This window comes from Anser anser (genome assembly GCF_964211835.1).
Source record: "Anser anser genome assembly, chromosome: 5".
In the NCBI taxonomy this organism is placed as follows: Eukaryota; Metazoa; Chordata; class Aves; order Anseriformes; family Anatidae; genus Anser; species Anser anser.
This window is the reverse complement of record NC_139725.1, coordinates 34,931,854-34,957,517: the sequence shown is the minus strand read 5'-3', so window position 1 is coordinate 34,957,517 and position 25,664 is coordinate 34,931,854. Positions and strand designations below refer to the sequence as shown.

The 25,664-nt window shown below is 46.6% G+C and overlaps 2 protein-coding genes across 12 annotated transcripts in view; both read left to right on the top strand.

The window, feature by feature from the left end:
- The window catches only part of LRP4 (LDL receptor related protein 4), an 89,751-nt gene extending 71,693 nt beyond the window's left edge, over positions 1–18,058 (top strand). For 5 of the 6 annotated variants that reach the window (XM_083839441.1, XM_083839442.1, XM_083839439.1 and 2 more), the window contains 22 exons: positions 109–317; positions 909–990; positions 1,556–1,661; positions 2,586–2,787; positions 3,117–3,306; positions 3,556–3,687; positions 4,331–4,471; positions 5,175–5,261; positions 5,475–5,646; positions 5,729–5,891; positions 6,138–6,363; positions 7,750–8,053; positions 8,397–8,615; positions 8,918–9,052; positions 9,233–9,341; positions 9,669–9,813; positions 10,337–10,450; positions 10,753–10,876; positions 11,550–11,617; positions 12,208–12,295; positions 12,827–12,968; positions 14,732–18,058. In XM_083839441.1, coding sequence (XP_083695567.1) covers positions 109–317; positions 909–990; positions 1,556–1,661; positions 2,586–2,787; positions 3,117–3,306; positions 3,556–3,687; positions 4,331–4,471; positions 5,175–5,261; positions 5,475–5,646; positions 5,729–5,891; positions 6,138–6,363; positions 7,750–8,053; positions 8,397–8,615; positions 8,918–9,052; positions 9,233–9,341; positions 9,669–9,813; positions 10,337–10,450; positions 10,753–10,876; positions 11,550–11,617; positions 12,208–12,295; positions 12,827–12,968; positions 14,732–15,067 — 3,494 coding nt within the window. In that variant the 3' untranslated portion in view covers positions 15,068–18,058. Of the gene's footprint in view, positions 1–108; positions 318–908; positions 991–1,555; positions 1,662–2,585; positions 2,788–3,116; positions 3,307–3,555; positions 3,688–4,330; positions 4,472–5,174; positions 5,262–5,474; positions 5,647–5,728; positions 5,892–6,137; positions 6,364–7,749; positions 8,054–8,396; positions 8,616–8,917; positions 9,053–9,232; positions 9,342–9,668; positions 9,814–10,336; positions 10,451–10,752; positions 10,877–11,549; positions 11,618–12,207; positions 12,296–12,826; positions 12,969–13,533; positions 14,685–14,731 lie in introns of those variants that run through there. The other variant, XM_083839440.1, reaches the window with a different exon arrangement.
- An 845-nt stretch (positions 18,059–18,903) lies between these two features.
- Positions 18,904–25,664, top strand: part of CKAP5 (cytoskeleton associated protein 5) — a 49,911-nt gene continuing 43,150 nt past the window's right edge. For 2 of the 6 annotated variants that reach the window (XM_083839449.1, XM_083839444.1), the window contains exon 1: positions 18,904–19,028. The gene's annotated coding sequence lies outside the window, so the exon portion shown is untranslated. Of the gene's footprint in view, positions 19,121–21,252; positions 21,321–22,187; positions 22,232–25,664 lie in introns of those variants that run through there. The other 4 variants (XM_083839445.1, XM_083839450.1, XM_083839446.1 and 1 more) reach the window with 4 other exon arrangements.

The following is a 25,664-nucleotide window of genomic DNA, read 5'->3' as shown; positions in this document are numbered from 1 at the left end:
GATAGATGATGTAAGGTTAAGTTTGGATATAGCAGGGAATTGTCTGTGTCTATCACTGTGTTGTTGAACTTAGAGAAATTAAAAGAAGACCTTTCGACCTTTGATCAGGTCTTGACAAGTTCCTGCTTTTTGCCCGAAGGATGGACATCCGTCGGATCAGCTTTGACACAGATGACCTGTCAGATGATGTCATCCCTCTCGCTGATGTGCGCAGCGCTGTGGCTCTGGACTGGGACTCCAAGGATGACTATGTCTACTGGACAGATGTTAGCACCGACTCAATCAGCCGAGCAAAATGGGATGGATCAAGCCAGGAGGTACAGTGTTAACCATGTGTGGAGACCATCTAGCCAGGAGACTCCTGGAATATCAGTTTTAAATCTACTGGGATCTACTGACTTCCTAAGGAGCTGTAGTTCATGTTGGATTTAATGTTCATTAATTTGCCTGGTTCTGACTTGGATGAGCCCTAAGATCACTTAACACTTGATACACAAGTCTGGTATATGTTCCTGTTTTTCTGGAAGACCTTGAAGTGGGACACAAAGCACTTTGATTTACTAGCTGTGGTTAATTCCTCTGTAGCCCTAAAATCTGAAAGGAAAAAGTATTCTTCCAGTTATGTACTACATTTGTAGCAAGAGCCACAGTCCTTGGGACTTGCATGTGCCCTTAATGAGGAGAACAAAGTTCAAGGTTTTGGAGTAGTATTTTCTTAGTAGTAGTTTCTTCAAATGTAAGACTTGTAAGTTCAAATAAGTCCTTAGTGCTCTTATATGGCATTGTTCTGCTTGGGCTTTTGCCTGTTGAGAGTTACATTGTTTGAGAATGAGTAGTGCATTGGGCCAGTGGTTTTTCTCTAAGGTCTAATAACATTAATGATTTTTTTTATTTTTCTTTTTGTTTAGGTTGTGGTGGACACCAGCCTGGAAAGTCCAGCCGGACTGGCAATTGACTGGGTTACCAACAAACTATACTGGACTGATGCAGGTACTGGGCTCCTCTGCTTTACGTAGGCTTAAGCCTTCCTTATTAGTAATGAAAACTGAGTAACAGCTGGGTGGTTCTGACTCATCCCAAAATTTGTCTGTTTCTGTCTAGGGGAAAACAAACAAACAAAAAAAAATAAACACCACATGAGGGAACTGAGGTGGTATCTTTAGTTTAATTCCCTTTGTAGTGTCCCTGGTGCTGATTCTGTAGAAAGGTTTATAGCAGAAATCGAACCCCACTGTTGTCTTGCTGCAGAGCTTTTGGTTGTGTGTGTTCACATATGTTCCAGCAGTGTATCTTGGGGCACAGCAGGTAGGATTTGGAGGTTGTTCCCTGCCAGAGAGATGAGAGAGTTCAGAGAGATGTAAGACTCTGTACCAGTCACAGCCATGGAAGTGGCATGAGAGATCTAACGGAGGGTGATATTCTGAGCCACGCTTGTTACCTGTCTTCTAGGTATGAATTGAGATGGAGGGAGAGGAAGAAAGCATTGCTATATGGATGTTTCTTGCCTTACCTATTGTGATTCTAGAAGTGTGTCTAATTCTCTCAATATTTGTAGGAACAGATCGGATAGAGGTCTCCAACACAGATGGGACCATGAGGACTGTTCTGATCTGGGAGAACCTAGACAGACCTAGAGATATCGTGGTGGACCCTGTTGGAGGGTGAGAGATTCTTTCTTCTGGGATGACATGGCAATTCTTCTGTGTCTAAAGGTGTTCAGGTCCTTTGGTTTTGTGCAAACATTTCTCCCTGGTGCCTTTGTTCTATGTCGTGCTGAAGTCTGAAATTAGAGACCTGATTTGGATGCTACCACTAATATCCAAAGAAGATAAGTAGGGGTAACTACCTGTCATGCTGTAGAGCTTTTGCAGGAGCTGGCTGCTGTTTTCAGTTGTTTATCCTTGGGACCTAATGACTAAAGATGTGTTACAGAAATGTTGTGAATGAGATCTTTTCTGTTTGTTTCATATCTATGCTGAATTTCTATTCAAACTCTCTGCTTATCAACCAGAGTTGAATCAGAAGGATCTCCTCGGGTAGATTAGTGCTGATCTTAAGCAAGATGTAATGCTAGTGATCTCTTGGCTTCAAAGCATTGCCTCAGTGGGAATATTGAGGGATCAACTACACCACAGGAAGCAAACCTGAGTAGAATAACAGAAACAAATAGTTTTAATTAGGGATTTTGCTTCTGAATTACAAGACTGTGGAGCTGGGGATTGGATGGATAGAAAGAAGAGGGCTATTCTTTCCTTGAGTGGATTACTGGAAGACCATTTCAGCAAGAGTATAAAGGACTAGAGGTGGAGACTGGTAAATAACTGGTTATTTATTAGACCTTGAACATTTTCCTCCATGTGTTAATAAGGCCAGTACATGGACAATGGAGAGGATATCAATTTGAGTATGATTTTAGGCACAATACAGAAACCCAAGGCTGGACATGAGTACAATGTTAGTCTAATGCTGCTTCCTGCTGGCTTCTGAAGGCACCAGGCTCTTTTTCGTCTCACTACAGGCACTGCCTGGCTGTAATAGCAGTGGAGGAGTGCAGGCATTTACTTCTGTCTTGGCCTTGTGTTCAGGTTCATGTACTGGACTGACTGGGGAGCCAACCCCAAAATTGAGCGTGCTGGTATGGATGCCTCAAACCGCTTGGTGATCATTTCTTCCAACCTGACGTGGCCTAATGGCTTGGCCATTGACTACGAGTCACAACGCTTGTACTGGGCAGATGCAGGCATGAAGACCATTGAGTATGCCAGTCTGGATGGCAGCAACAGGAAGGTAAGGAGGTTGCCTTTAAGGAGGGAATCTGGGAGCTTGAGGTGCAAGTCCTAAAGCACCAAGTGCTAAGAGGCCCTGCCTGTCTTTCCAGTTGAAAGTGAAATAACCAAATCAAGACATGCTACGCTGCTTTCACTGGGAGAGAAGAGCTCCCTTTCAGTTATAAACTGTGTATGAGGATGCCTCTGTTTGAGGGTTCATGTTGCCTCATCACTCTGCTCATGCTGTGACTCTATATTATGATGTTGAGAGAAGGGGGCAAGGGGAGCCTTTAGTGACATCTCAGTAATGTTTTTTTTTGGGGGGGGTGCTGGGGGTGATCTGACCAGGTGCTGATTGGGAGCAATCTGCCTCACCCCTTTGGACTTACTCTTTATGGCGAGAGAATCTACTGGACAGACTGGCAGGCCAAAAGCATCCAGAGCGCAGATAGAAGGACTGGGCAGGCTCGGGAAACACTGCAGGACAATCTGGAGAATCTTATGGATATTCATGTTTTCCACCGGCACAGGCCACAAGGTACAGAGTTCACCCAAAGCCACACTGAGCTGAGAGCTTGCTCAGGCTCTACTGTGTGGAACAGCTCTCCTGCAAGGAGCTGGCCTGTCTGTCGGCCCTCAATGCCTTAAGTCTGGATGGAATATGAGAGCATGAAAATAACCCTGGGCTTGACATTTAAGGGCATTCTAGAATACATTTCTATAGCTATTCCACCCCCTGTTTGTACTTATTCTGCTGGCTTATGGATTCATGTCATCTTTCCTGTAGTACGCACACCATGTGAAGTTAACAATGGAGGCTGCAGTCACCTATGCCTTCTGGCACCTCTGCCAAAAGGTTACAGCTGTACCTGCCCTACTGGCATCAATCTACAGTCTGATGGCAAGACCTGCTCTCATGGTGAGTCCCCTCTGCAGGATCTTCATTGTAACTGGACCATAACTACATTCTGCTCCCACCTTGTTACAAAACAAAATTCACTTCATGCACTTACCTGCTTTACCCCCCTTGAAAAGCCCATTTGCTGCCTGTACTTTCACTGTGAGAGGGTAACACTGAAGAAACCTGTCAATAACTGGACTGATGCAGAAGAAGTTGTTCTTGAAATTGCACCGGGCTAACTAAACAATTTCCTCATACTTTTGCTTTAACTTATTTTTAACTACAAGGTGTTATATCCTTTAATAGATCTGTACACACTCCTTCTATTGACCCTTTTTTTGAGGATTGTGGAAGGCTCTTGGCTTCAGGCCATGGTACATTCACTTAGACAACAGGAAAACTGACTCCTAATTCCTGTTCCCCACGTGGTACCAGAAGTAACTCTACCATGAGTGCACTCATTTTCAACTTGGAAATACTGAGTGATGTGGAAAGATTCTTTAAAGCTCTTGTACCCCAACTCCCCATAAGCAGAGATCTGTCTCAGACTTCACCTTTTCCACTGAAGTGGATTTTGGCCCCAGAATGCTCAGTAAATTAGGCCTCGCAGTTGGCTGGACTTGTTTCTCACTGATACCTGTCTGTTTTCAATTCTCTGCAGGAATGACCAGCTTTCTGATCTTTGCCAGAAGGACTGACATCCGTATGGTCTCTCTGGATATTCCCTACTTTGCAGATGTTGTTGTCTCAGTCAATGTCACCATGAAAAACACCATTGCAATTGGAGTGGATCCTCGTGAAGGTCTGAACTTCATAGCGTATCAAACTGCCTGTTTGAGAGGCAATAAGTGACTTCAGTATCTAAATGTCTGAATAAAGACCTGGATGCAGATTTTACTGGTGTAGGTTGTGAATTTGGGTAGATTTTTTTTCTAGTATATGCTGCAAATGTTCCTTTCACATCAGGAAAGGAATATCTATATGAAAATAGACAGCTCCAACTAAGTGGTAAAAGCTGCCTGCTATATTGAGAGAGGTTCCTGTCCATTTCGGATTTAAGAAAGCTTTCCTCCTGCTGAATTCTGTTACAGCAGTAGAGCTGAGACTCTGGCTATTGGCTTATACTGAAATCTGATGCTGTGCTTGATGTAAACCTACTGCTGTGTACTAAGGTAGATGACATGATTGCTGTCCTCTGGGATACTGTAAGTAGTAAGATGCGGGATTCTACTACTAGCTGATAATGTATTGTATATTCTCTGACCTTCTGTGTAGGTCACTGTTAGAACAGCAGAGAACTCCCCAGAGCCAGTGCTTCCACACCTTTTGGGGAAGACTTGAACAAGAAAATTTGTAATGTTCTATTGCTCTAGCTGAATAGTCTTGTGCTGCTGTTATTCCTGTGCAGTCAGATCAGTCTTGAATGGCCTAGCTGGTAGTCAGAAACCTGGGTCTGATTGTTAAGGATTTTGGTGATTTATTTTAATTTCTCTTCTTCCACCCAGGAAAGGTTTACTGGTCAGACAGCACACTGCGGAAGATCAGCCGGGCTGCCCTTGATGGCTCCAAATTTGAAGATATCATCACCACAGGTAAGAGTGATTTTGTACTGGGAGCCTCTTGTCTCTGCGCAGTGTGAAAAGAGAGATTTTGTGATCTCCTGGTGGAATAATCTTTAAATTTTTGGTAGAAGGGCAGGCAAAGCATAAAGCAACTCCCTGATGAGTTGCAAAAAGGCAATATTGGAAGTTCCTGAGTAAGCTGGGAGGATGAGCAGTGACTGATACACCTTAGTGTTTTCTCAGGTCTGTTGACTACGGATGGGCTGGCTGTGGATGCTATTGGCAGGAAGATATATTGGACAGATACAGGAACAAACCGTATTGAAGTGGGCAACCTTGATGGCTCCATGAGGAAAGTCTTGGTCTGGCAGAATCTGGACAGCCCACGGGCAATAGCCTTATACCACGAGATGGGGTTAGTGTTGTCAAGAGCGTTATCTAGGTGTTGGAACACAGTTCTGACATCTATTTCCATAATACTTACTGCTTTTCTCTAGGTATATGTACTGGACAGACTGGGGTGAGAATGCCAAGCTGGAACGCTCTGGAATGGATGGCTCAGGACGTGTGGTGTTGATCAGCAACAACCTGGGCTGGCCTAACGGACTGGCAGTGGATAAGGCTGGGTCCCAGCTGCTCTGGGCTGATGCGCACACTGAGGTCTGTTTCTATTTAGTGTTGTTTGTCACTGGGTCTTTAGTAGATCCTGGAGGCTATTTTGAAGCTCTTGAACAAGCTGTTGAGAGAACAAGGGGAACATAATTTTTTTCTGAGAGCTTGGGCTATATGGAGGATGGACTTGAATAACATCACATAGGCTCTGGTTCCCACTCGATGTAGTTGCAGTTAGCAAGAGGGGTCAGTGTGTGTTGAGTGTTTTGCTGATGTGATTGCTTCTTTCTTCAGCGTATTGAGGCTGCAGATCTCAATGGCGCTAACCGCCGCACCCTGCTGTCCCCAGTGCAACACCCCTATGGCCTCACTTTGCTGGACTCTTACATCTATTGGACTGACTGGCAAACTCGCAGCATTCACAGGGCTGACAAGGATACTGGTGCCAATGTCATCTTGGTGAGGGCAAACCTGCCTGGCCTCATGGACATACAAGCTGTCGACAGGGCACGGCCCCTGGGTGAGTTTCTAGGCTGCTCCCAAATGAGTGGTGTCTGACTGTGGTGACTAGGGGAGCCCTTGGGAGCTGTCATTGAAAAGGAGTCCTTTAAGAAAGCATGAGTGATACAAATAGAGCACTAGAATCAGCTTTTCTTCTTCCCTCTTGTGTAACTATTTTTTTTATAATTTCCCCTGTTTATCCTGCTCCATAGGTCTGTTATTTATTTTTTACTGCATGTCTTTTGACCACATGCACCCAATTTCCTTCACTGGATTGCACTGACAGCCTCATTATCACACACATCAGAGCCATTTTCTTAGGAAGACTGAATGAGCCATGCAATATTAGACTTCACCTGAGTCTTCTGGCAATGGACAGTCTCTTTTTTAAAAATAAAAAAAATAAAAAATCCAAAAGACAATCATTCATCTTAAGCTAGTTGCTGAAACCTCGTTTCAAGTTCCAGTCATTTTTTGCTCAGCCATCACAAGCTTCATCTTCCCACTTGCCACTTTGCTCTACAAATCTATGCTTCGTTAGCAGCTCTTAATATATATCATCGATTCTGTGCCAGAGTGGGATTCCTTATGTTACATTTTGGGGATCCTATACAACCTCATCTTGTCTCCTTGCTCTTCAGTGTGAGTTGTTGCTTTGTGTTGTCCCTTCATTTCAGTGGAATTTCCCCAGTATGTACTTCTACAGAAAACTCTGTGCAGCTTCTCTGTCGCTAACAGTAGAACATCGTTCTTGACAGTACAACTTTACAGTATAACTTGAAGCTAACCAAAACTCTAGCCATCATATCCCTGTTACATTCCCTCCACTCCCTGCACCTTCAGGGCTTATCCCCTTCTAACAAATGTATGCTGGCTTTTCAATAAAGAAAAAAAGTCGGAACTGAAGATATGACCCTAATATGTCAGACACTTACAGCAGGCTTCTCTGATGCCTTTGTTTATTTGCCACTGTGTGCAGCTAACTTGAAACAGAAGCTTCTTTGTCAGCCTGGCCTCTGGTGCATTGTCACGCTGCTTCCCCACAGGGTGGGATCTTTCAGTCAGCATTATTTTTTGCAGCTATAATAAATCTAAGCTGCAGTTCTGTGAATCTATCAGCATTTGTATGATCCTTTTTCCATGGGAAAACTATGATCAGCAAGGAATAAAGGTCAGGATTTTGTTCCTGTGCTCCCCACTACTTCTGTGCCTTTCTGTTCTCCTTGCCCAACCATTAGTTTTGGAGGGAGGCAATCTCTGTATGCAGGGCTGTAGATTCCCAGTAAGGCTACACTTAGGATGAACTCAGCTGCTAGCAAGTTGTGCATGTGTGTAGACTTTAAAATAAAGCTTTGTTCTCTGGGACCACATTGATCCTTAAACTGTGCTTTCTCTACTTCTAAAGGCTTTAATAAATGTGGATTTCGTAATGGTGGCTGCTCCCACCTTTGCTTGCCTCACCCCACTGGCTTTTCCTGTGCCTGCCCCACTGGCATCCAGCTGAAGCGAGATGAGCAGACGTGTGACTCTTCTCCAGAGACCTACCTACTTTTCTCTAGCCGTGCTTCCATCCGTCGTATCTCACTGGACACCAGTGACCATACAGATGTGCACATCCCTGTCCCCGAGCTGAACAACGTCATTTCTCTGGACTATGACAGTGTGGATGGCAAGATTTACTACACAGATGTTTTCCTTGATGTCATCAGGTGGGTGCCAGTGATCTGCTTGGCCAGTGCCCAGGTCACCGAGCTGTGTGTGCTGTCTGTGCCACAGTGAGCTGTGTGGAGTGTGCCAGAAAGTTGGGGAGACCATGAGATGCTGTCAATACACCACTATTTGCACCTTGTCTGTGGCGTGCAGCATCATGTGTTTTGCTGAAGTAAATGCTAAGGGTGTCTTTAACCTGCTAGAGATTACAGGGAGAAAAGAGATTTGGGAGGCAGCAATATGAAGTAATCCTGTTGGGGGGGGGGGGGTTGGATCTTGTTGTGTGATCCCTGTCAGGAGCTACCCATTCCTCACTGCCATTTGTTACTGATTTCCTTTCAGGCGGTCTGATCTGAATGGCAGCAACATGGAAACTGTTATTGGTCAGGGTCTGAAGACTACAGATGGCCTGGCAGTGGACTGGGTCGCTAGGAACCTCTACTGGACAGACACAGGACGCAATACTGTAGAAGTAGCTAGACTGGATGGCAGCTCCAGGAAAGTGCTGATCAATAACAGCCTGGATGAACCCCGAGCCATTGCTGTCTTTCCCAAGAAGGGGTAGGTATGGGGTATTGGTGGGACAGGAAGAAGGGCTGTACAGAGGCAAATTGGAGGACGAGGATGTGTGTGGAAGAACAGATGTGCTGTGTGAATCTGTAGATACCAGCAAGGGACTGACCGAATGACAGAGGAAATCAGGCAGACAGTGGCCGTGAAGGTTGGACAGATAGTTGGGAGAAGCAAACTACAGACCACATGAGCCTTTCTGAAACTGAACAGTGCAGTTTACTGAAAGTTTTAGTTGAATTAGGCTGAACAAAATGGCCTTTTCTTCTTGCATTTGTTTCTTATCTCATTAGGTACCTCTTCTGGACAGATTGGGGTCACATTGCTAAAATTGAACGGGCAAACTTGGATGGCTCTGAACGTAAAATCCTGATCAACACAGACCTAGGATGGCCGAACGGATTGACCTTGGATTATGACACAAGGAGGTCAGTGAAACAATTTCTTGCACCTGTATAGAATTAAGGGATCTAATGAATTTTCTTTAACCATCTTAGCTAAGTTTCTTGAAGTGTTTTGATTGGTCCAGTACATCTTGGCTAGCAAATGACTAGAAAGTAAAGAGGGATTGTATTGGTGGAAGCTCACCTTTTTCCCTGTTCCTCCAGGATTTACTGGGTGGATGCGCATCTTGATCGCATAGAGAGTTGTGATCTCAATGGGAAGCTACGGCAAGTGTTGGTCAGCCAGGTGTCACATCCCTTTGCTCTGACCCAGGTAAGATGATTTACCCCCACATACCTTTCTCCCTGCTGTGTTATTTGGACAGTGGAGCTTGGGGACAGGCAATTATTATAGTCTGGGGGAAAACAAAATGGCTATGGGGTGGTAGTACTTTACTCTTCTGTGGAGTTAACAAAGGAAGTTTGTCTGAACTCCTCTGGGGTGTAGACAGTTGTTTTCTTTATGATAAGAAGGGGTTGAAAAGGCCTTTCTTTGGGGCCTTCTGCCACCGGGACATGTTTTTGATGGGTATCCTGTGTCTATGTGGCTAAACATGCTAACGGCTCTGAGTTTTTTACTTCTCGCTATCTCCCTGAGCAGCAGGACAGATGGATATACTGGACTGACTGGCAAACCAAATCTATCCAGAGAGTGGACAAATACTCTGGACGGAACAAAGAGACAGTCCTGGCCAATGTTGAGGGGCTAATGGATATCATTGTGGTTTCCCCTCAAAGACAAACAGGTAAATAGAAGGGCCTTCTCTCAGACAAATGTTAATTGGAGTCAAAAGGAAATCTAGAGCCACTGTGCTACTATAGACATCGAGTGAGGTTGACATCCTTCCTTGGATGCAAACTGTTAATGTATCATCCCTGGGCACGTTCTTTGTCTGTCTGCGACATTTCAGCCAAGTACATCTTGACTGTGTTCTCTTACAGCTTTGATCAGCAAAAGTCGCTTTCTGTATTATTCATCTGACATTGTATTAAAACAGAATGTGTGCTTGTTTTTTATCTGTGCAGCTGTGTTGACTGGGCTCCTGTCTACTGAGTTCCAGTGCCACCCTTTCAAGACTGCCCTAATCTTACCAACATCTGGCTATTGTCATCACTTTCTGAGCAGTCGGATACAGGGCATGTACCAGAGCATAGTAATTTGCTGAATTTCTAGGAAGTATCTCTGGCTGAGCAGGGAAAAAAAAAATGTTGCTCTGAGCTCCTACCTAGTCATCTGCAACAGATTTTAAAATCGCTTGTTCCTTCCAGGTACTAATGCTTGTGGAGTGAACAATGGAGGCTGCACTCACCTCTGCTTTGCCAGGGCTTCTGACTTTGTTTGTGCGTGTCCAGATGAACCAGATGGGCGGCCCTGTTCTACTGGTGAGTTTTGTGAGCATAGCTTGGGCAGTAGCTTCTATATGTGAGCTACTGCCACTACTTATGTGTTGATCATTCATTTGTCTATGGCAACCAGAGCATCTGAAGCTCTCCAGTGCAAAAACGTTTGCAAAGCCTTGTACTTGGAAGTAAGACAACTGTGAGCAGAACTTTCTTCTGTCCTTTCTGCTTGACAGGCTGGGTTTGGGATGGCAATCACATTTCAGAAATTATCTGTAGCTTACCAGACTTGTTCATCTGTCCCACAAAGTTGGGGTCCTCTTTATTTTTCTGTGTCGTTCTAGTTCCTGGTGTGGTGCCCCCTGGTCCAGAAACAACCAGAGTAAGTGAGAGAAGTCAGACACCACCCGGCAGAATGGGTACGTCAACAGCCAAACCTCTCACATCTCTGGAAGCAGTGGAAGGAAAGTAAGTACTCTTGTTCTGTTGGAGTTAGGGTGTGAAAGTCACCGTTTGTGCAAGATGTAACATGCAAGCCCTCTCTGGCTGTCATCATTCACATATACATCTCCTTAGCCAAAAGGGGCTATTCCAGCTCCAGACTTTACAGACATAAAGACATAATGAAGTGTTAAAATCCTCCTGAGCCCATGTTGCTCCTTTGATTTATTTCTCAAGTCCTAATTTTAAGAACTTAATTTCAAGAAGAGACAGGAATTTGTTCCTTTAGTTCACTCTGACACATCAGACCTGACCCAGACAACTGAGGAAATGATTTTGCTGCGTAATATATGGCTGTAAATATACCAGGCAAAACTTTGGCTTTGTTGGATACAATGTATTGGACAGAAAGATCTCTGTGCTGAATCTAGGAAGTTTTTTTTTGCTTCAGCACTGTGATTTTTAGCACTGTGATTTTTGCTTCAGCACCTACACTGAAAATGTTCTGATCTAGTGAAATATACATATGAGGTCCTCTCTCCTCTGGATGCAGGAGGGCACTAGAGAGGAGAAAGGAGGGCTCCTGTTGTTGAGTTGGAAATGGAAGGGATTTCAGTGCTAGCCTGTTCCATCCTGTCTTTTGATACTTTTGGTATTACTTTCAGTAACAGGATACTAACTGTGTCCTTCTGTCGTTCAGCTGCTCCGACAAAGATGCTGTACGAGGCTTGTGTACCCATGCCAATGAGGCAGTGCTGGCAACAGTGGGTGAGTTCCTTTTCTTTGCTCTCCTCCGCCAGTGGTGTTCTTCCAGATGTGTACAGAGCATTCCAATACATAACATTTGAAACTAAAACTTCTGAAACTCGATCCTTAATTCCTCAAACGCTTTCTGAGCAAAATGTATCTGAAAATGAATAACGGTCATACACATTCATTAGCCTACATGGGGACTTTTCCAAACAACACTTTGGTGTGAAGAATACTGCTGTTTTCTTTCATCTCCTACTTCATCCATTGGGCTTTCACCTTTAATGTTACCCCTCTTTACCATCCTCTTTGTGTTTAGTGGACGATGGTTGGGTAGGTTAATGGTTTCTCACTGCACGAATAAGCTGTTAGCAAGGAGGTCTAACTCATCTTTATCCAGCCCCATTACAAAGATCTTGATGCTCCTGGTTTGCTGGGGACTGGGTGGGAGGAATGGATTTGTTCATATGTCAAATAAAACCCTTTGCTAAACTTACTCCGTGTGTTGACATTTTACTTTATATACTTTTGTATTTTGTCACTGAAGTCAGAATTATCCAGTGGAAGTTAAGGAAAGTGTATAATGTACCCTTGCTGTTCTCTTTCAGGAGAAGGACTGCATGTTAGCTACATTATTGGAGGCCTTCTCAGCATCTTGTTTATTTTGCTGCTAATTGCTGCTTTCATTATATACAGGTAAGTGATCTTTTCCCCTTCTCCAGGACCATAGTAAAATCTAGCCTGTTTAAGAGCAGAAACCTCCTGAATAACACTTTGTAAATGACAATGAAGAAAGACAATCCCTTTGTTCTCATTTGTAAGCAGTGTTTGATGATTAGCAAGATTAGTCCTGTTCATTTGAAGTGTTGGGCGTACACATATTTTTTGAAGCAGTATTGGCTAAATTTTCTGCAGCGAGCTTAGGAGTTATGGAAGGGGGTGTGAGGTAATTCATATCTCAGTACATGTGTGGGCCTGTGTGCTCTCTGCCCGGTAGCTTCTCCAGTTATTGCCAGTATAGCTTTAGTGGTTACGTGGCAGAGCCTTGCTGCACTGGTAGCTAGTGAGTAGAGTATACATGTAGCTGAGGAACGTGGTGAAACCAGTGTTCCCCCTCTCTTTGAGGGGCAGTTAAGATTGCTGGAGCTTTCCATTCACTGAACACTCAGGAACTTCAGATCCTGGCGGTAGGGCTCTTTCTCTTTTCTAACAGCTCTCTTCCTCTAGGCATAATAAGTCCAAGTTCACAGACCCTGGCCTGGGGAATCTAACCTACAGTAATCCTTCATATCGGACATCTACCCAGGAGGTGAAGATTGAAACGATTCCCAAACCAACAATGTACAACCAGTTGTGCTATAAGAAAGAGGTAAGAGCTGCTACTAAGGGTATGGAAGATGAGTTCAAGCTGCTGTTAAGTATTACAGGCCTTCACATGTGAAAATATTGCAACTCTGTCAGCATTTACCCTTTAGGACATTGGAGGACAGCTTCAGTAAATTACTCAGACTCCTCCAAGCAGCAGCATTTCCTCCTCAGTGAGCTGTAGTGAATTGGACCTGTCTTTAGCTCTGTGCTTTTTCTCCACTCCCACAGTGTCTTATATTTCATTTGCACTGGATGTTGACTGCTGAAGTACATGAGTCAAAGGGAATTGTCTTCCCTGGGCACAGTCCTGGTTGGTGACTGTTGCCCCAGGGCTGCTTTGGGCAGTCACCAGGGGAGCAAGGCAGGCAGAAAGAGTTTGGTAACGAGCATGTGGCTCCTGGCTGTGCACTGCATGGAAGGGGTGGGATAGGGAGAGAACTGGAGCTCTTAATAAACGTGGCACTTTAAAGGCCCTCCAGAGGTCCACCTTGTGTGTGTGTGGCAGAACGGAGAGGGTTTAATATGATGTCTTGCAGCACTTAGTTTCTCCTCTGTTTTCTCCTCAGAAGCTTTCTTATCACTCAGATAGTTTTTCATCTTCCCTCTTCTGATTTCCATCCACATCCTCACGTCAGGTATCACTATTCTATGTATGCGTTTGATTCTGTCTCCCTCACTCAAGCTGTGTTGTGCGGCTGTCCCATACTAATTCCTCTTTCTTGTTTTTTCCTTGGCTTTTATGTCCTTAAATCAGTTCTGCTCTCTGCCAAGAAAGTTGAGATCACTTTCTCTGGTCTTGGCTTTGGCTACTTAGTATGTGAGATCTGAAAAATAATTTCTGTACAAGTATTTATGATAGCCTGTTAGATTACTTAGCTCCTCTAGCAGGGATCATGACAAGACTTATGCAAAGAAGAGTTTTCCCTGGCTTTGTTTTTCAAATATACTATCTAATGGACTTCCCAAACTTTCCTGCAATTTTAGCCTTGCCTAGTAAGGATAAGACAGGCTGATTTCTTTGGAAATCCACATCCTTACCACTTAATTCTGCTGCTCTTACATATGCCCAGATGTATTCCCCTCTCACTCCACTTTGTTCCCAGGGTTTACATCAGATGTTCTAATGCTCCTTACTTGTCAGTGAGCCAAGTAAGGCAGATTTCTTTACTTTAATCTTAGTATGGTCATGCTAGCCTCTGATGATTTCCATCATTTCCCTGTAATCTGCTTCCCGTGTATCACTGTGGAGCTTAGACTCAACAGCGGTGTTCCAGCTGTGCTTTCCTGAGAGTTGAATCTAGAATGACTCAGATATCAATTCCCTAACCCTAGCTATTTTTACTGTGAAGTCTTCTAGCTCTTTCTGCTTTCCATGTTTTGTTGGGTTTTTCTTCCTTTTTTTTTTTTGGCTGGCTGGTTACTTTTTGCTTAACTCCTCTTTAGGCTCAGTGTCCTTGCTCCCTGCTGCCAGGGGTTTTATATAGTTGAATTAGGAGAGCCTCCTCATGCTTGTTTCCCTTCTATGATTTGAAGGCTCCTGGAGTTTGTAATGAGAGCTCTTGCAGGGAGGATTCATCTGGGGGAGGGTGAAGAACTGAGGGGAGACTTAGAATGGGTTTTGCCATTGTGACAGTTAGAGCCAGTGGCTATTTACATGGAGGTCCAGCCTTTCATCTGCTTCACTCTTTGTGCCAGCTCTGCTTTGCTCTTTGCCTTATTTTTGTATAGATGTATCGTTTTTTCACTCATCTGTCTGCTCCTTAGACTGGTCCTGACCACGGCTACACCAAGGAGAAGATAAAGATTGTGGAGGGCATATGCCTTTTATCCAGTGATGATTCAGAGTGGGATGACCTTAAGCAAATTCGGAGCTCTCGAGGAGGGATCCTCCGGGACCACGTTTGCATGAAGACGGACACGGTCTCTATCCAGGCTAGTTCTGGTTCACTGGATGACACTGAAACTGAGCAGCTGCTTCAGGAAGAACAGTCTGAATGCAGCAGTGTTAACACAGCAGCAGCCACTCCTGAACGGCGGGGCTCACTCCCAGACACAGGCTGGAAACACCAACGCAAGCCCTCCACGGAGAGCGAGGTCTAAAGTACACGCTCCTTTGGAAATGGTCGTACCCTCCCTGGCCTTTGCTCTGCACAAAAAAGACAGGACTCTGCCTGCAGGCAAGGAAGGGCACAGACACTAGCCTCTCTTGTGAGGGGCCCAGAGACTGTGACTGCCTTTCAGCAAGGAGCTTGGGCAGCTGTGCTGTTGTGGTTGGAGGGGGAGGACGGGTGGGTTGGAACCCAGAGACCCTTTTGGCTCATTTTCACTGTCTGTGGTTTATTTATATGTTCCCTTTTCCTGGAAGCTGCCACGTTAACTTTTGCAGTGACTCCTTTGGCCTGAATCTGGTCCAGATTCTGTGTTCTCTGGCAACCTGCAAGTCCTGTGCCGTCCAGCTCACGGTCGATGCCCATGAAGAGAGCAGAGCTGCCTCGACGCTAGCTCCTGGTCACAGAAGTTCCCCTAGTCATTCCAGCACTAGCAGCACTCTTTGAGGCTTTATGTTGTGGGGTCTCTGACTGGAGAGATGTTTTGGAATAGGTGGAGTATACTCTGGGGCTCAAGGGGGCAGTGACACAGTGTCAGGTCACCTTTTGAGGGCATAAAGAGGGTAACCACAGTTGCCATGACACTTCAGGAGAGCATCACTGTTTACGTTCCCATCTGCTAGTAAAAATCCTTATGGAATTCTCAGATCGGAGCACTATGTCTGTTGCTGGCAGTGGACACTGCTCCTGTTTCTCCACTTTCCTCTTGAAAAATATTTCTGCTCCAGAAAAATTAGAGTCAGCAAGTTGCCCTTTCAGAACCACTCCCTGTGGGTGCTGGAGCCAGAGTGCTGTACTCGAGGAAAGAATAAACTGATATTGTTCTTAGCTCTAGAGAGCTGATGGGAGGAAAGGCATCTCAGCCAGACCTAAGTTTTACTCTTGCCTTTGCATAATTGATATATATAAATATATATATATATATAAATAAAATTGCTAAATCCCCACCAGTTCCAGTTCTGCTAGGTCCTAGTTCTCTTGGCCTTTATGACCTTCGATTACCGTACCAAGGGAAAAAGGAATTCCTAGGTCGAGTCTCCCCCTGGGGCACCCTCAGTGCTAACAGTTAGGAGCTGGTTTATTACTAAGCTGAGCGCATTTGACCTAGAGTAGGAAACAACAATCATGGAGCTGCAAGGGCCATTTAAAAATAGTTTGTCAGAGAGAATAGCACTTTAAGCCCCACTGTTCTACTAAAGAGCTCTCCTTGCAAAGTCATTTTTCCCATCAGCTGTGTGAGCTTCAGTTGTTCTCTGGCCTCCAAGGCCTTTACCCTCTAGGGGGGTAATTCTACCCTTGCAGTTACACCCCAGCAGCAGCTGGAGCTTGCACGCTCCCAAGGACTGTTGCCGCCTTTTTCGTAGTGTCCTGACTTCTCTTGTCATCTGTTTGTTCAGGCAGGAAAAAAGATTGAGAAAATGTTTCTTGACACTTCTTCAGAAATGAGATTTAAATCAACCCCTCAAGTTACATGAATACTATCATGGTAAAATAGTAAGTGTTAAACCAGATACTTGGAAGCAGAACTTTCCAGTGAAGAATTTCTCACGGCAAACTGTGACCTCTTTATCTCCTAGGAAGAAGCCAAGTATGTTCCCACCCATGGTGTAAAGAGAGCAAAGCATACAGTAGAGGTGCAGGGGAGGATGCATCTCCTGTGCAATATTTTTCCAGCTAGTAAAAAAAAAAAAAAAAAAAAAAACGGAAAATCAATCCTACTCTGCTCTAACCTTGTTCATATACTAACAGTCCTCCTACCCCTGAAAACATGATGGTTGCTGGCGGGTTGGCTGTACTTTTTACACCAGAGGTAGCTTTGCAGCAAGGGGAAGGTTGCAGCTTTGCCCTGGCTAGGTGGCTTGAAACTGTTCATAACTGCACCATTGGGCTGACTGGTGTGTATTCCTGTGGAAAATGAACTGGAGCGAAGGCTTGGAAGTCTCCCTGTGTTAATGTGGGACTCTTCCCAACTCCCAGAGGGATTGTTTTTTTTATTAGATTTTTATTTAATTATTTATTTGATTGACTCCAGCATGGGAAACTTTTTTTTGTCGGACGGGGGCAGTTTTGGACTGAGGTGTAGACTCAGCTGGGGACTGAGAAGGGATTCTTTATCACTGACACGGACCTGGTCTGTCTAGGCTGCCTCATACAGGGACATCAAAGGCTGAAGCACAGGCAGAAGGCTCAATTTGAACAGAAGCCACGTGTAGGGACCGGGGCATTAGAGCTAGGAGTGAAGGACGGGGGAGGAAGACTTTGACTTGTGAGAGAGCAGGAGTATTTTTTATTTATTTACTTTTCCCCAGTAGCTCTGTAAGTGTGCACCAACCTCCTGAGGTGGGACAGGGGTGAAGGGAAACATCTGCCCAGACTGGCACTTGAGGTTCAGTCAGCCTGTTGAAATAATTGCTGTCCAAGTCACAAGTGCAGAATGGAAGGGAAAACCCAGTCAGTCCTTCCAACAACTAATGGTGCTTGTGATCTCCGCTTTGATTTATTCTCTGCTGCTTCTGAGGAGGGACCTTGCATACTCCAGCCTAACAGCCATTCATAACTGCCCTCTGCCCCCTTCCTGATGGCAAAAAAGCCCCAAAACATCCCCCAGCCTCTCCTCTGCAAGTGAGGTGGACAAAAATTAGTTTCTTTTTCGTAAAGTATGGAGAAAGCTCCAGTGAGATGCTGCCTCGGGGGTGCATCGTGTTTCCCCATGCTGGGGAAGAGAAGACCCTCATTGCACTTAGGCTGCTAAGAATGTAAAAAGGCCACTGGAGGATGATCTCTTGAGCACTGATTTACTATGTAAAAAGCAAACCTCTCTCCTGTCTGTCCTGAGCTAACATCAGTGATTTCCCTGTGTTCCTGTGTAATGGTTTTAACGTTACTCACTGGAGACATCGGACTTTCTGGAGTTATTTAACCACTGTGTTCAGTATTTTAGGGGTTGATGATAATTTAATATAAATTTAGCTTTTCTTAACCACTCTGCCTGGCTTTTGGTTGTGAATTGTGCATGTTATTTGGACTCTCCTTTGAAAGAGAAGCTCCCAGATCCGTTTGCACAAAACCTCAACTTTGTTTCAGTTGAGAGGAACAAAAAGGTAGGAATGGATGGGGGTGGTTTCCATCATCAGAGCGTCACACACACTTCTGCTGCCACTGAGGCTTTGAATCAAGGGCCAGATCCCTAAACTCACTTTTACATCCCTACCTGGACACATGCTTTCACCCTGCCCTTACTTTGCTTTTTTCCCTGCTACCATTTTGACATGGTGACAGCCCAGGAGCGTGGCTGCCTTTTTGGAGAAGTATCAGGATGACAGTGGTGTCCAGCAGTGTATGGCAAAGGAAACTTGGGTTGTTTCACAGCTCTCTCTGCCCAGGGGAAAACAGAGGAGGTGCTGCTTGTGGCGTTTTTTAACTGAGAGCTTAATAAAGAAGGCTGAATACTGAAGTAATAACTGGCTGTCCCCTGCTGATGCTAATCTTGTATTCCCTGCTGTCTGTGTCTGGTGGGAAACAAAAACGCCAACACGTTTTCAAATATTTTTGCTTTATTCCTACACAACCTATGAGGTAGCGCAGGAGTGATCACAGTGAGGCCACGCACGACTATTCTGACACCTCATTTTTTATTTAATGCACGTCCCTTGAGTGGTGTGGGGGGCACAGGGGCAGGGGAAGACCCTGCGGATCCCGAAGCCGCCTCCCCGGGTCCCCCCGGGCCCCCCTCAGCTCCCGGGGCTCTCCTCAGGGCCGGGCCGGGCCGGGCCGCGCCGGCGTCGCCGCTGCCGGATTCAAACGGCCCAATGAGGCGCGCGGCTGCGGCAGCGGGCGGGGCCGGCGCGGGCCAACGGGCGGGGAGGACACTGGGAGGTGCGGGCGGGGGGAGCGATTTCAAACGGCGCCGAGCAGCGGCCGGACACTCGCCGCGCCCGACCCGCGGCGGCCAGGTGAGAGCCGCCCCCGCCCCCCTGCACCGCCGGGCCCCCGCCGCCGCCTCCCGCCGCGCTCCGCCGGGCCCGCGGAGGCCGCTGGGGCTGAGGTAGGCCCCGGCCCTCTGCTAGGCCTAGCGCCGGGTCCCCCGCCCTGTCAGGGGGCCGCGGCCCCGGAGCGGTGCTGCCGCCCCCCTGCGGGAAGGCGCCGGGCCCGCCCGCTGCCCCCGGGGCCGCTGCCGCGTCTGTGAGGGGGGGACCGGGAGCGGGGGAGGCCGCGGCCTGCGCCGTGCGGGCGGCTGGGGCCTGAGGGGGCCGCGGCTGCGTCGCTCGTGGCATCGCGACGGGGAGGTGCTGGGAGGTGCTGGGAGGTACTGGGAGGTACTGGGGTCCCTCCTGGGAGGTGGTCGGGCTCGGCCCGCTGCCGGAGCCCCGCCACGGAGGCGCTTTGCTGGCCTCCCGTCACTCCCAGCCCTTGTTTCGTGAGGCTGCGCGCGGGGATGGCTTCCCTTCGCGAGTCACCTGGGGAAAACGTCCCCCGAGATAACGACGATCTTACGGCAAAATCCGCGAACGCTTCTGCGGCTCAGGTGCTGGTCCTCCATCCCCTGGGCCCGTCACCAGAAGGTGCCTCCTGCCGAGCCCTCTGTCGCTGGCAGGAGTGTGGGATCCCCCCACCCCTCTCCTCGTCGGCTTCTTTCTGGTTCTGAGTCACAGTCTTGTGATCCTCCTTAACGCAGGAGCTTTCACGTTGCTGGGGGGGGGCCTCCAGAATTTGGAGTTTTCCCAGCAAGGGACCCACGGGATTGTGCAGCAGGGGCTGGGCGATGAAACTTCTGTACAGCACAAGCAGACCTGGTCTCTGCTGTTTAAAATAAAAAACGAAAAAAACAAGAAACAACCACCCCCCAAAGCACCCCAAACTCTTCTGCTACAACTTGCTGTCTGATTTTTGTTCAGTGTGTATCAGCTATCTAATTATGTTGAGGATTTCTTTTTTTTTTTATATGATTCTTATGTTGCGTTTAGTATTAACTCCTCCAGTGCTTGTGCTAAACCACGGTACTATTACAAATTGTCCTCTGCAGGTGAGGAAGGAAGGAGTAGCTGTCAGGATGCTGGGCTGCCAGCTGTGGGAGACCTTCCTCCCTTATTGCTGCTGTGTTGGAGAAGGCATTGCTCTGCACTTTCAATTAAAGTGCTAATTAGTTATTAATTAGAAACTGTAAAGATGCATGTTTCCAAATGCTGCTAGTCTCAAATATTGAATTATTATGAAAGGCCACTAATAGAAATCTATTATTATTGAAAATTTGCAATAGCATCAAGCCAGAAAGAAGAGTTGTGGGGTGCAAGCTGCAGTTACTGTTTTGACTTTTGCTGTCCAGGATTGGTTTGGTTGGTTGGGCAAAAATTAGGATTTTGATGCCTCAAACTTGGCCTTCCTCAAAACTTTCATGTTCTTGTCATTTTCCTCCATTCAAAACCGGTAGACACGCCTTTTTTCCCCTTTAGACAATTGCAGTAGGGTTAAAGCTTTTAAGCTTCACTAAGAAATCAATATATCAAGGTAGTATCAACAAAACCAGTAATTAAGTACAGTGAGCTGGTTGTCAACTAAGTGTTGTAGGTATTGTAGCTTATTGAAGGTAATTCTAAAGAATACAAATTTGGGAACGTTAACTAGGGGACCTGCTATGGAAAAAACTATTTGTGGCACCTGCACAGAAATAGATGAAACTTGGGTTTTGGAGGCATGGGAAATTAGAGTCAGACTGCTTTAAATCCGTACTGATGCAAGACGTCTCATTTGCTAACTTAATATAAAAAAGTGAATGCGTGCTAATGGATGGGTATTGCTGGTTCTCATGCACGTGTGACTTGTACTTGTGGGACTTGGTTCTGTGCTGACTCTTGTCCTTCGCCTGATGTGGGCCAGTTATGTAATCTGGGCCTGTGTTTCCCAAAAACCTGGCCTGTGCCACTGTGGAACTGCTAATCTCGTATAGACCGTACAGTTCTGACATCTTGTTCCCGTTTCATTGTCAGTTCCAAAAACCTGACTTGCTCATGTTACGACTTGTTTTTCTCTCGTGCCTCTGTGTGCGAGGTGATGAATTTACAGCTGAAATTCACTTGTCACGTTGTGAGCTTTTTCAGTCAATCCTTTTTTTTTTTTTCCCCTCATACCCTGAATAATTGTCATCTGCTGACTGCACCACCTCTGTTCATCCCTTTGTAGGTCGGTTGTGAACATCCTGCACTGTGCATGCAATTAGGAAGTTGATCTGAATGCTTTGTGGAGCAGAGGTAATTGTCTCCAAATCTTAAGTATCTGATACGAAGATTTCGTTGTGCAGGGCGTATGACTTGAAGGACCCTTGAGAGACGTAAATACTTGTAAACCCTGTAATTAGGATTTTCGAAGTCAGCGATTATCTGATTGTTTCTTTTTCCCTCTTCCCGTTTCTCTTCTCCATTGTTCCAGCTGGATATGCTCTTCTGTCTCTTAAAAGAAACACAATACATTACGTTGCTAATTTCTCTATAAAATATTTAATACGTTTTGTGAAATCTCTGCTGGAGTAGGATGGGATTGAGGCCGTGGCTGGTTTTGGGACAAGGTAGCGTGTGCCTGTGGGACCCGTACAGCCCTCACCACGGTAGCTGGCGCTCTGAGGCGGGCTGTCAGTGGCCCACCGCGTAGCAGCGGGGTTATAAAGCCCCGTCCCCTCGCGTTTAATTTAAACATCGCCTCGCACCGGGCGGCGTTGCCGTGGCTTTATTTAAAGAGCCTCCGGAGCTGAGGGATCGCGGGGCGTTTGGGCTGTCTGTGGATGTCCGAGGCTGTGGGGCGCGTTCGTGCCCCGCTGCCGGAGGGCCGTGCGGCCGGGAGCCGCCGCTGATGAATCAGCTCTGCGCGGGGCCGGGCCGGGCCGGGCAGGCGGTGCTGAGGCCCGGCCGCGGGCAGCCGCCGGGGGCCGCTCGCCCAGGGGAGCCGCCGGCCGCGGGGCCCCCGCCGCCGCCCGCCGTGCCCGCGGGGTGCCGGCGCTGCCCTGCCCGCCTTTGTCTGGCCCGGCTGGGGCCGGCTCCCCGCCCCGGCACCGCCGCTGCGCCCCCGGCCCCGCCCGCCCGCGGGGCGGCGCTTCCAGCCCGGCCCGGCCCGGCTCGGCCCTTCCCTCCCTGCTTCCCCTCCGCCGGAGCCGGGCCGGGGCTGCCAGGTGAGCGGGGCCGGGCCCGGAGGCCGGGGCCCGGGGGGAGGCGCGGGCAGGGCCCGGCCCGGCGCTGAGGCGAGGCGGCGGCCGGCCGCAGACAATGCGGGGAGCGGGGGCAGCCTCCTGGCGGCAGGGCGGCGGGCGGAGGGGGCCCTGCGGGGTGGCTCGTGGGGGCTTTCCCTTGGCAGCGGTCCCGGCCGGCCTCGTAGGGAGCATCCCGGGGGCCTTGCCTGCTTTGTCAACGCCTCAGGGGCTGGGGAGCCTGCAGCCAGTAGGCGCTGCCCTGCCGCCGCCCCTCATAACAGCCATCCGCCCTTACCGTCGCCTCAGGGCGCGCAGCCTTGCCCCCGCGGTGCCCTTCTCCCCACAGCCCCTCTCTGCTGTGTAAGGTTGGCTTTGCTGCAGGTTTGCCCATGTGGTTAGTGATCACAAATATGGATCTGGAAGCAGGAGGTCGGTTTGTTTTGCCTTGTCTCTCACTTTGAGGCTGTTGTTTCCATGCACCTAAGTCATTTGAGGGGACTGTGCGTTGAAATATATTCCAGAGAAATTAGCTGTCTCCCTCACCAATAACTTACCAGCTTTGCTATTAAGATGTCACTGAGCCAGCTCAGGACAAATGCATTAGAGCAGGCAAGAGAATGTAATGCTGTTTACTCTTGTATGCCATTCCAGTGCTGCTGGAGCTGTGCAATGTACTCCACAGCCTGCAAAGCAATTCCTTTGAACCGTGTATTTCGCCTACTTAATTTTCATTATTCTGAGGCCCTGCTTTCCCTTCATCAGGAGCCTATGTATTTCACATCTTCTAATTGAAATTGCCGGCCTCTAAAACAGGAAATTTTTATGGCCTAAGCAGCAGATAGCCGCCTTTGTGGTTTCTCTTCTGTGTGTGTGTTTGTTTTTAGACCTGCTCGTTACTTTGTGGACAAGCTGGAAAGCAAATGGTCAGCATGACAAAGTTCTTCTGACTCTCTTCGGCTTTTTGCAGGCCTCTTTAGTTCAGGAATAGTAGCTGGACTTCATTTTTCCTTCTGATTGTGGAATTTACTAAAGCAACCTATTGCGTTGTTTCATTGACTAAGCTACAGTTCTTCGATTCGCATACTCGATGTGTCTGAGTTGTGTTTAAAATAAAAATTTATCTATGCTATGGTTACTTGAATTTTTCAACTTTTTTTTTTAAGCCCTGTTATACTGTAGCTAACAAACCAAAGGTTTAGTAGGGAAGTACTAGAAATTCTGCTGGGCTAAACTTCTGAGGCAGTGAAACTTCATCTTTTAAGAGACAAGGAGCAAACATGACCCAAAACTGCCATTAAACAAATAAAAATTCTTTGTGCTGAGAAGACTGGACTGTACTGGCAGAGAACTGTCTGCTGAGAAGCGTGGTCTCAACTGAAGTGTGACATATAGCTTTGTGCTTTCCAAGTACGTGCTCTACTATGTAGGAACATTTCAAACAGAATTTGCCTTGAAAATGGCCTGCCTTGCTTTCTCTGAACTTAATCTCTTTGGGTAAACCTTCTGGGAAGGTTACTTTGGCATCAAGAGTTTTGATGACTTAAAAGCTGTTCTTGCACAAGAGTGATGTTCAGTAGGTGGAAGTGGGTAGGGAGAAGTGGACAATCAGTATCAATAAACGTCTGCTTTTGTTTAGCACAAAATGGCTCCCTAGTTTGCCAATGAGCTTTTTATGGAAAAATGGTCTGGAAGCTGAAGCTTCATGATACTATATAGTGAACCGGTAATAAACATGTGCTTCAAAATATAACATATCAGAATGTTTACATCCAGAGGCTTTGCTTTAGCAGTGTCCTGTAAGGTTGATGCTGTTCAGCCCTCAAAAATTGTAGCAGAGAAAGCATTTATTTAGAGGCCGAGTTGGGAACTTTTCAGATCAGTGCGTAGCTAAGCCAAAGATACCTGCAGTGTCACTTTCCCATATTCTCCTAATGCGCTGATGAATTTGTTTCCTACGCTTACATCCAGTGGGCAGTTCTTACTTTTACATTTGAATTTCTTGCATTTGTGCTGCCTTAAATATTTTCTGCTCTTGCTGCTTTTATATTGTCTCCCTTTAAAAGATACCCTGTTCTTTCCTTGTTGGTCTTCATTTTCTTACTGCTCCGTAGCGTAAGAGTTTGCCCTGCCAAGAACTGTCAGGGAAGATTTGTTGTTCCTCTCCGTTGCAGCTTGCTCAGCTGACTTGCTTTTGTAAATGTTCTGTTGACCACGTTAATAACAGGCCTCTCTCACAAAACTTATTTTGATGGTTCAGTCACTTCAGAGGTCCCGTTGACTGTATTCTACCAAAATGAGTGTTGTTACAGAAAGACTTAAATCTGTTACAAGGCTGTAAAATTGGTTGTGCTCACAAGAAAGCTATATAGGTCAAACGCTTCGTTGCTGCGAATTCACTGGTAGTAACGTAATGTAGCTGCATTATTGTAGAGTTGAAGCTACTTGCTATCTCGTGTTGAGAAGTGATGGAAGAAGCTTACATATCTTTGCAAAGAAACTTAAAAAAAAAAACAAGTAGGATCATTTCTGAACATATGGGAACGAGTGATTTAATTGAAGGGAGAAACAACAGTCTCTTATTCTGGTAAAGGCAAGACACAGGCAGTGCAGGGTTTTGGGATTAGGGCAGGTGTGAACAGTGCTGAAGCTGGAGAGAAGTGATGTTTGAGGGAGCTCTCCCTCTGTGACTATGTTACATCCTGATAAACTGCCTGTTCCAAAGGGATTTGTAAGTTAGTGGAGAGGATGTATAATTGTATCGCTATTTTTAGATGCAGGATTCAGCGCAGAAGGCAACTTAACCCATTTTATATTTGAAGTAACAGTTGTAGATGTTGCAATTAAAAATAGTAGGGGAACTGACTTGACCAGACTGAAAAAAATGGGTGGGAATATATGCACTGTTTTACCCTCCCCATTCCCGCAAGGTGAGTACCTCATGATGTTGGGAAGGAAGTGCTAGGTCTTTTTCTCCTGGTTTCTGTAATGCATGACTAGGATATACAAGCCAGGGGTCAAACTTTGTAGCAGTGAACTATTGTCAGCGTGTAAAGGTTTAAAAAAAAAAAACTGTACTTGGAAATCTGTATCAGGCTTGCAATGGCCAAGGCTTTTTAGTGGAGCTGCTCCCGATTTAGCATTTGAACTGATCATAGGGTTGTAGCAAGGTATCACTAACCTGCACTAAGAGTTTCCCTGGTGGAACAGGTCTCTGGAGAGAAAACTGCTCCTTTGCACTGCTGAGGTGGGGAGTTCGTGTTGCTGACAGGTTTCCAAGCAAACAGGGTGTAAATGAGGGTTTGTTGTGGTACCGCTGTCAAAACTTTGTATTCTGGTGTTTGAGCTGCTGGCAGGTATGTTAGTGCCTTATTCCTTTTCCTGTTTTACCTGAGAGTACCTCTTGTCCTTGTGTTGG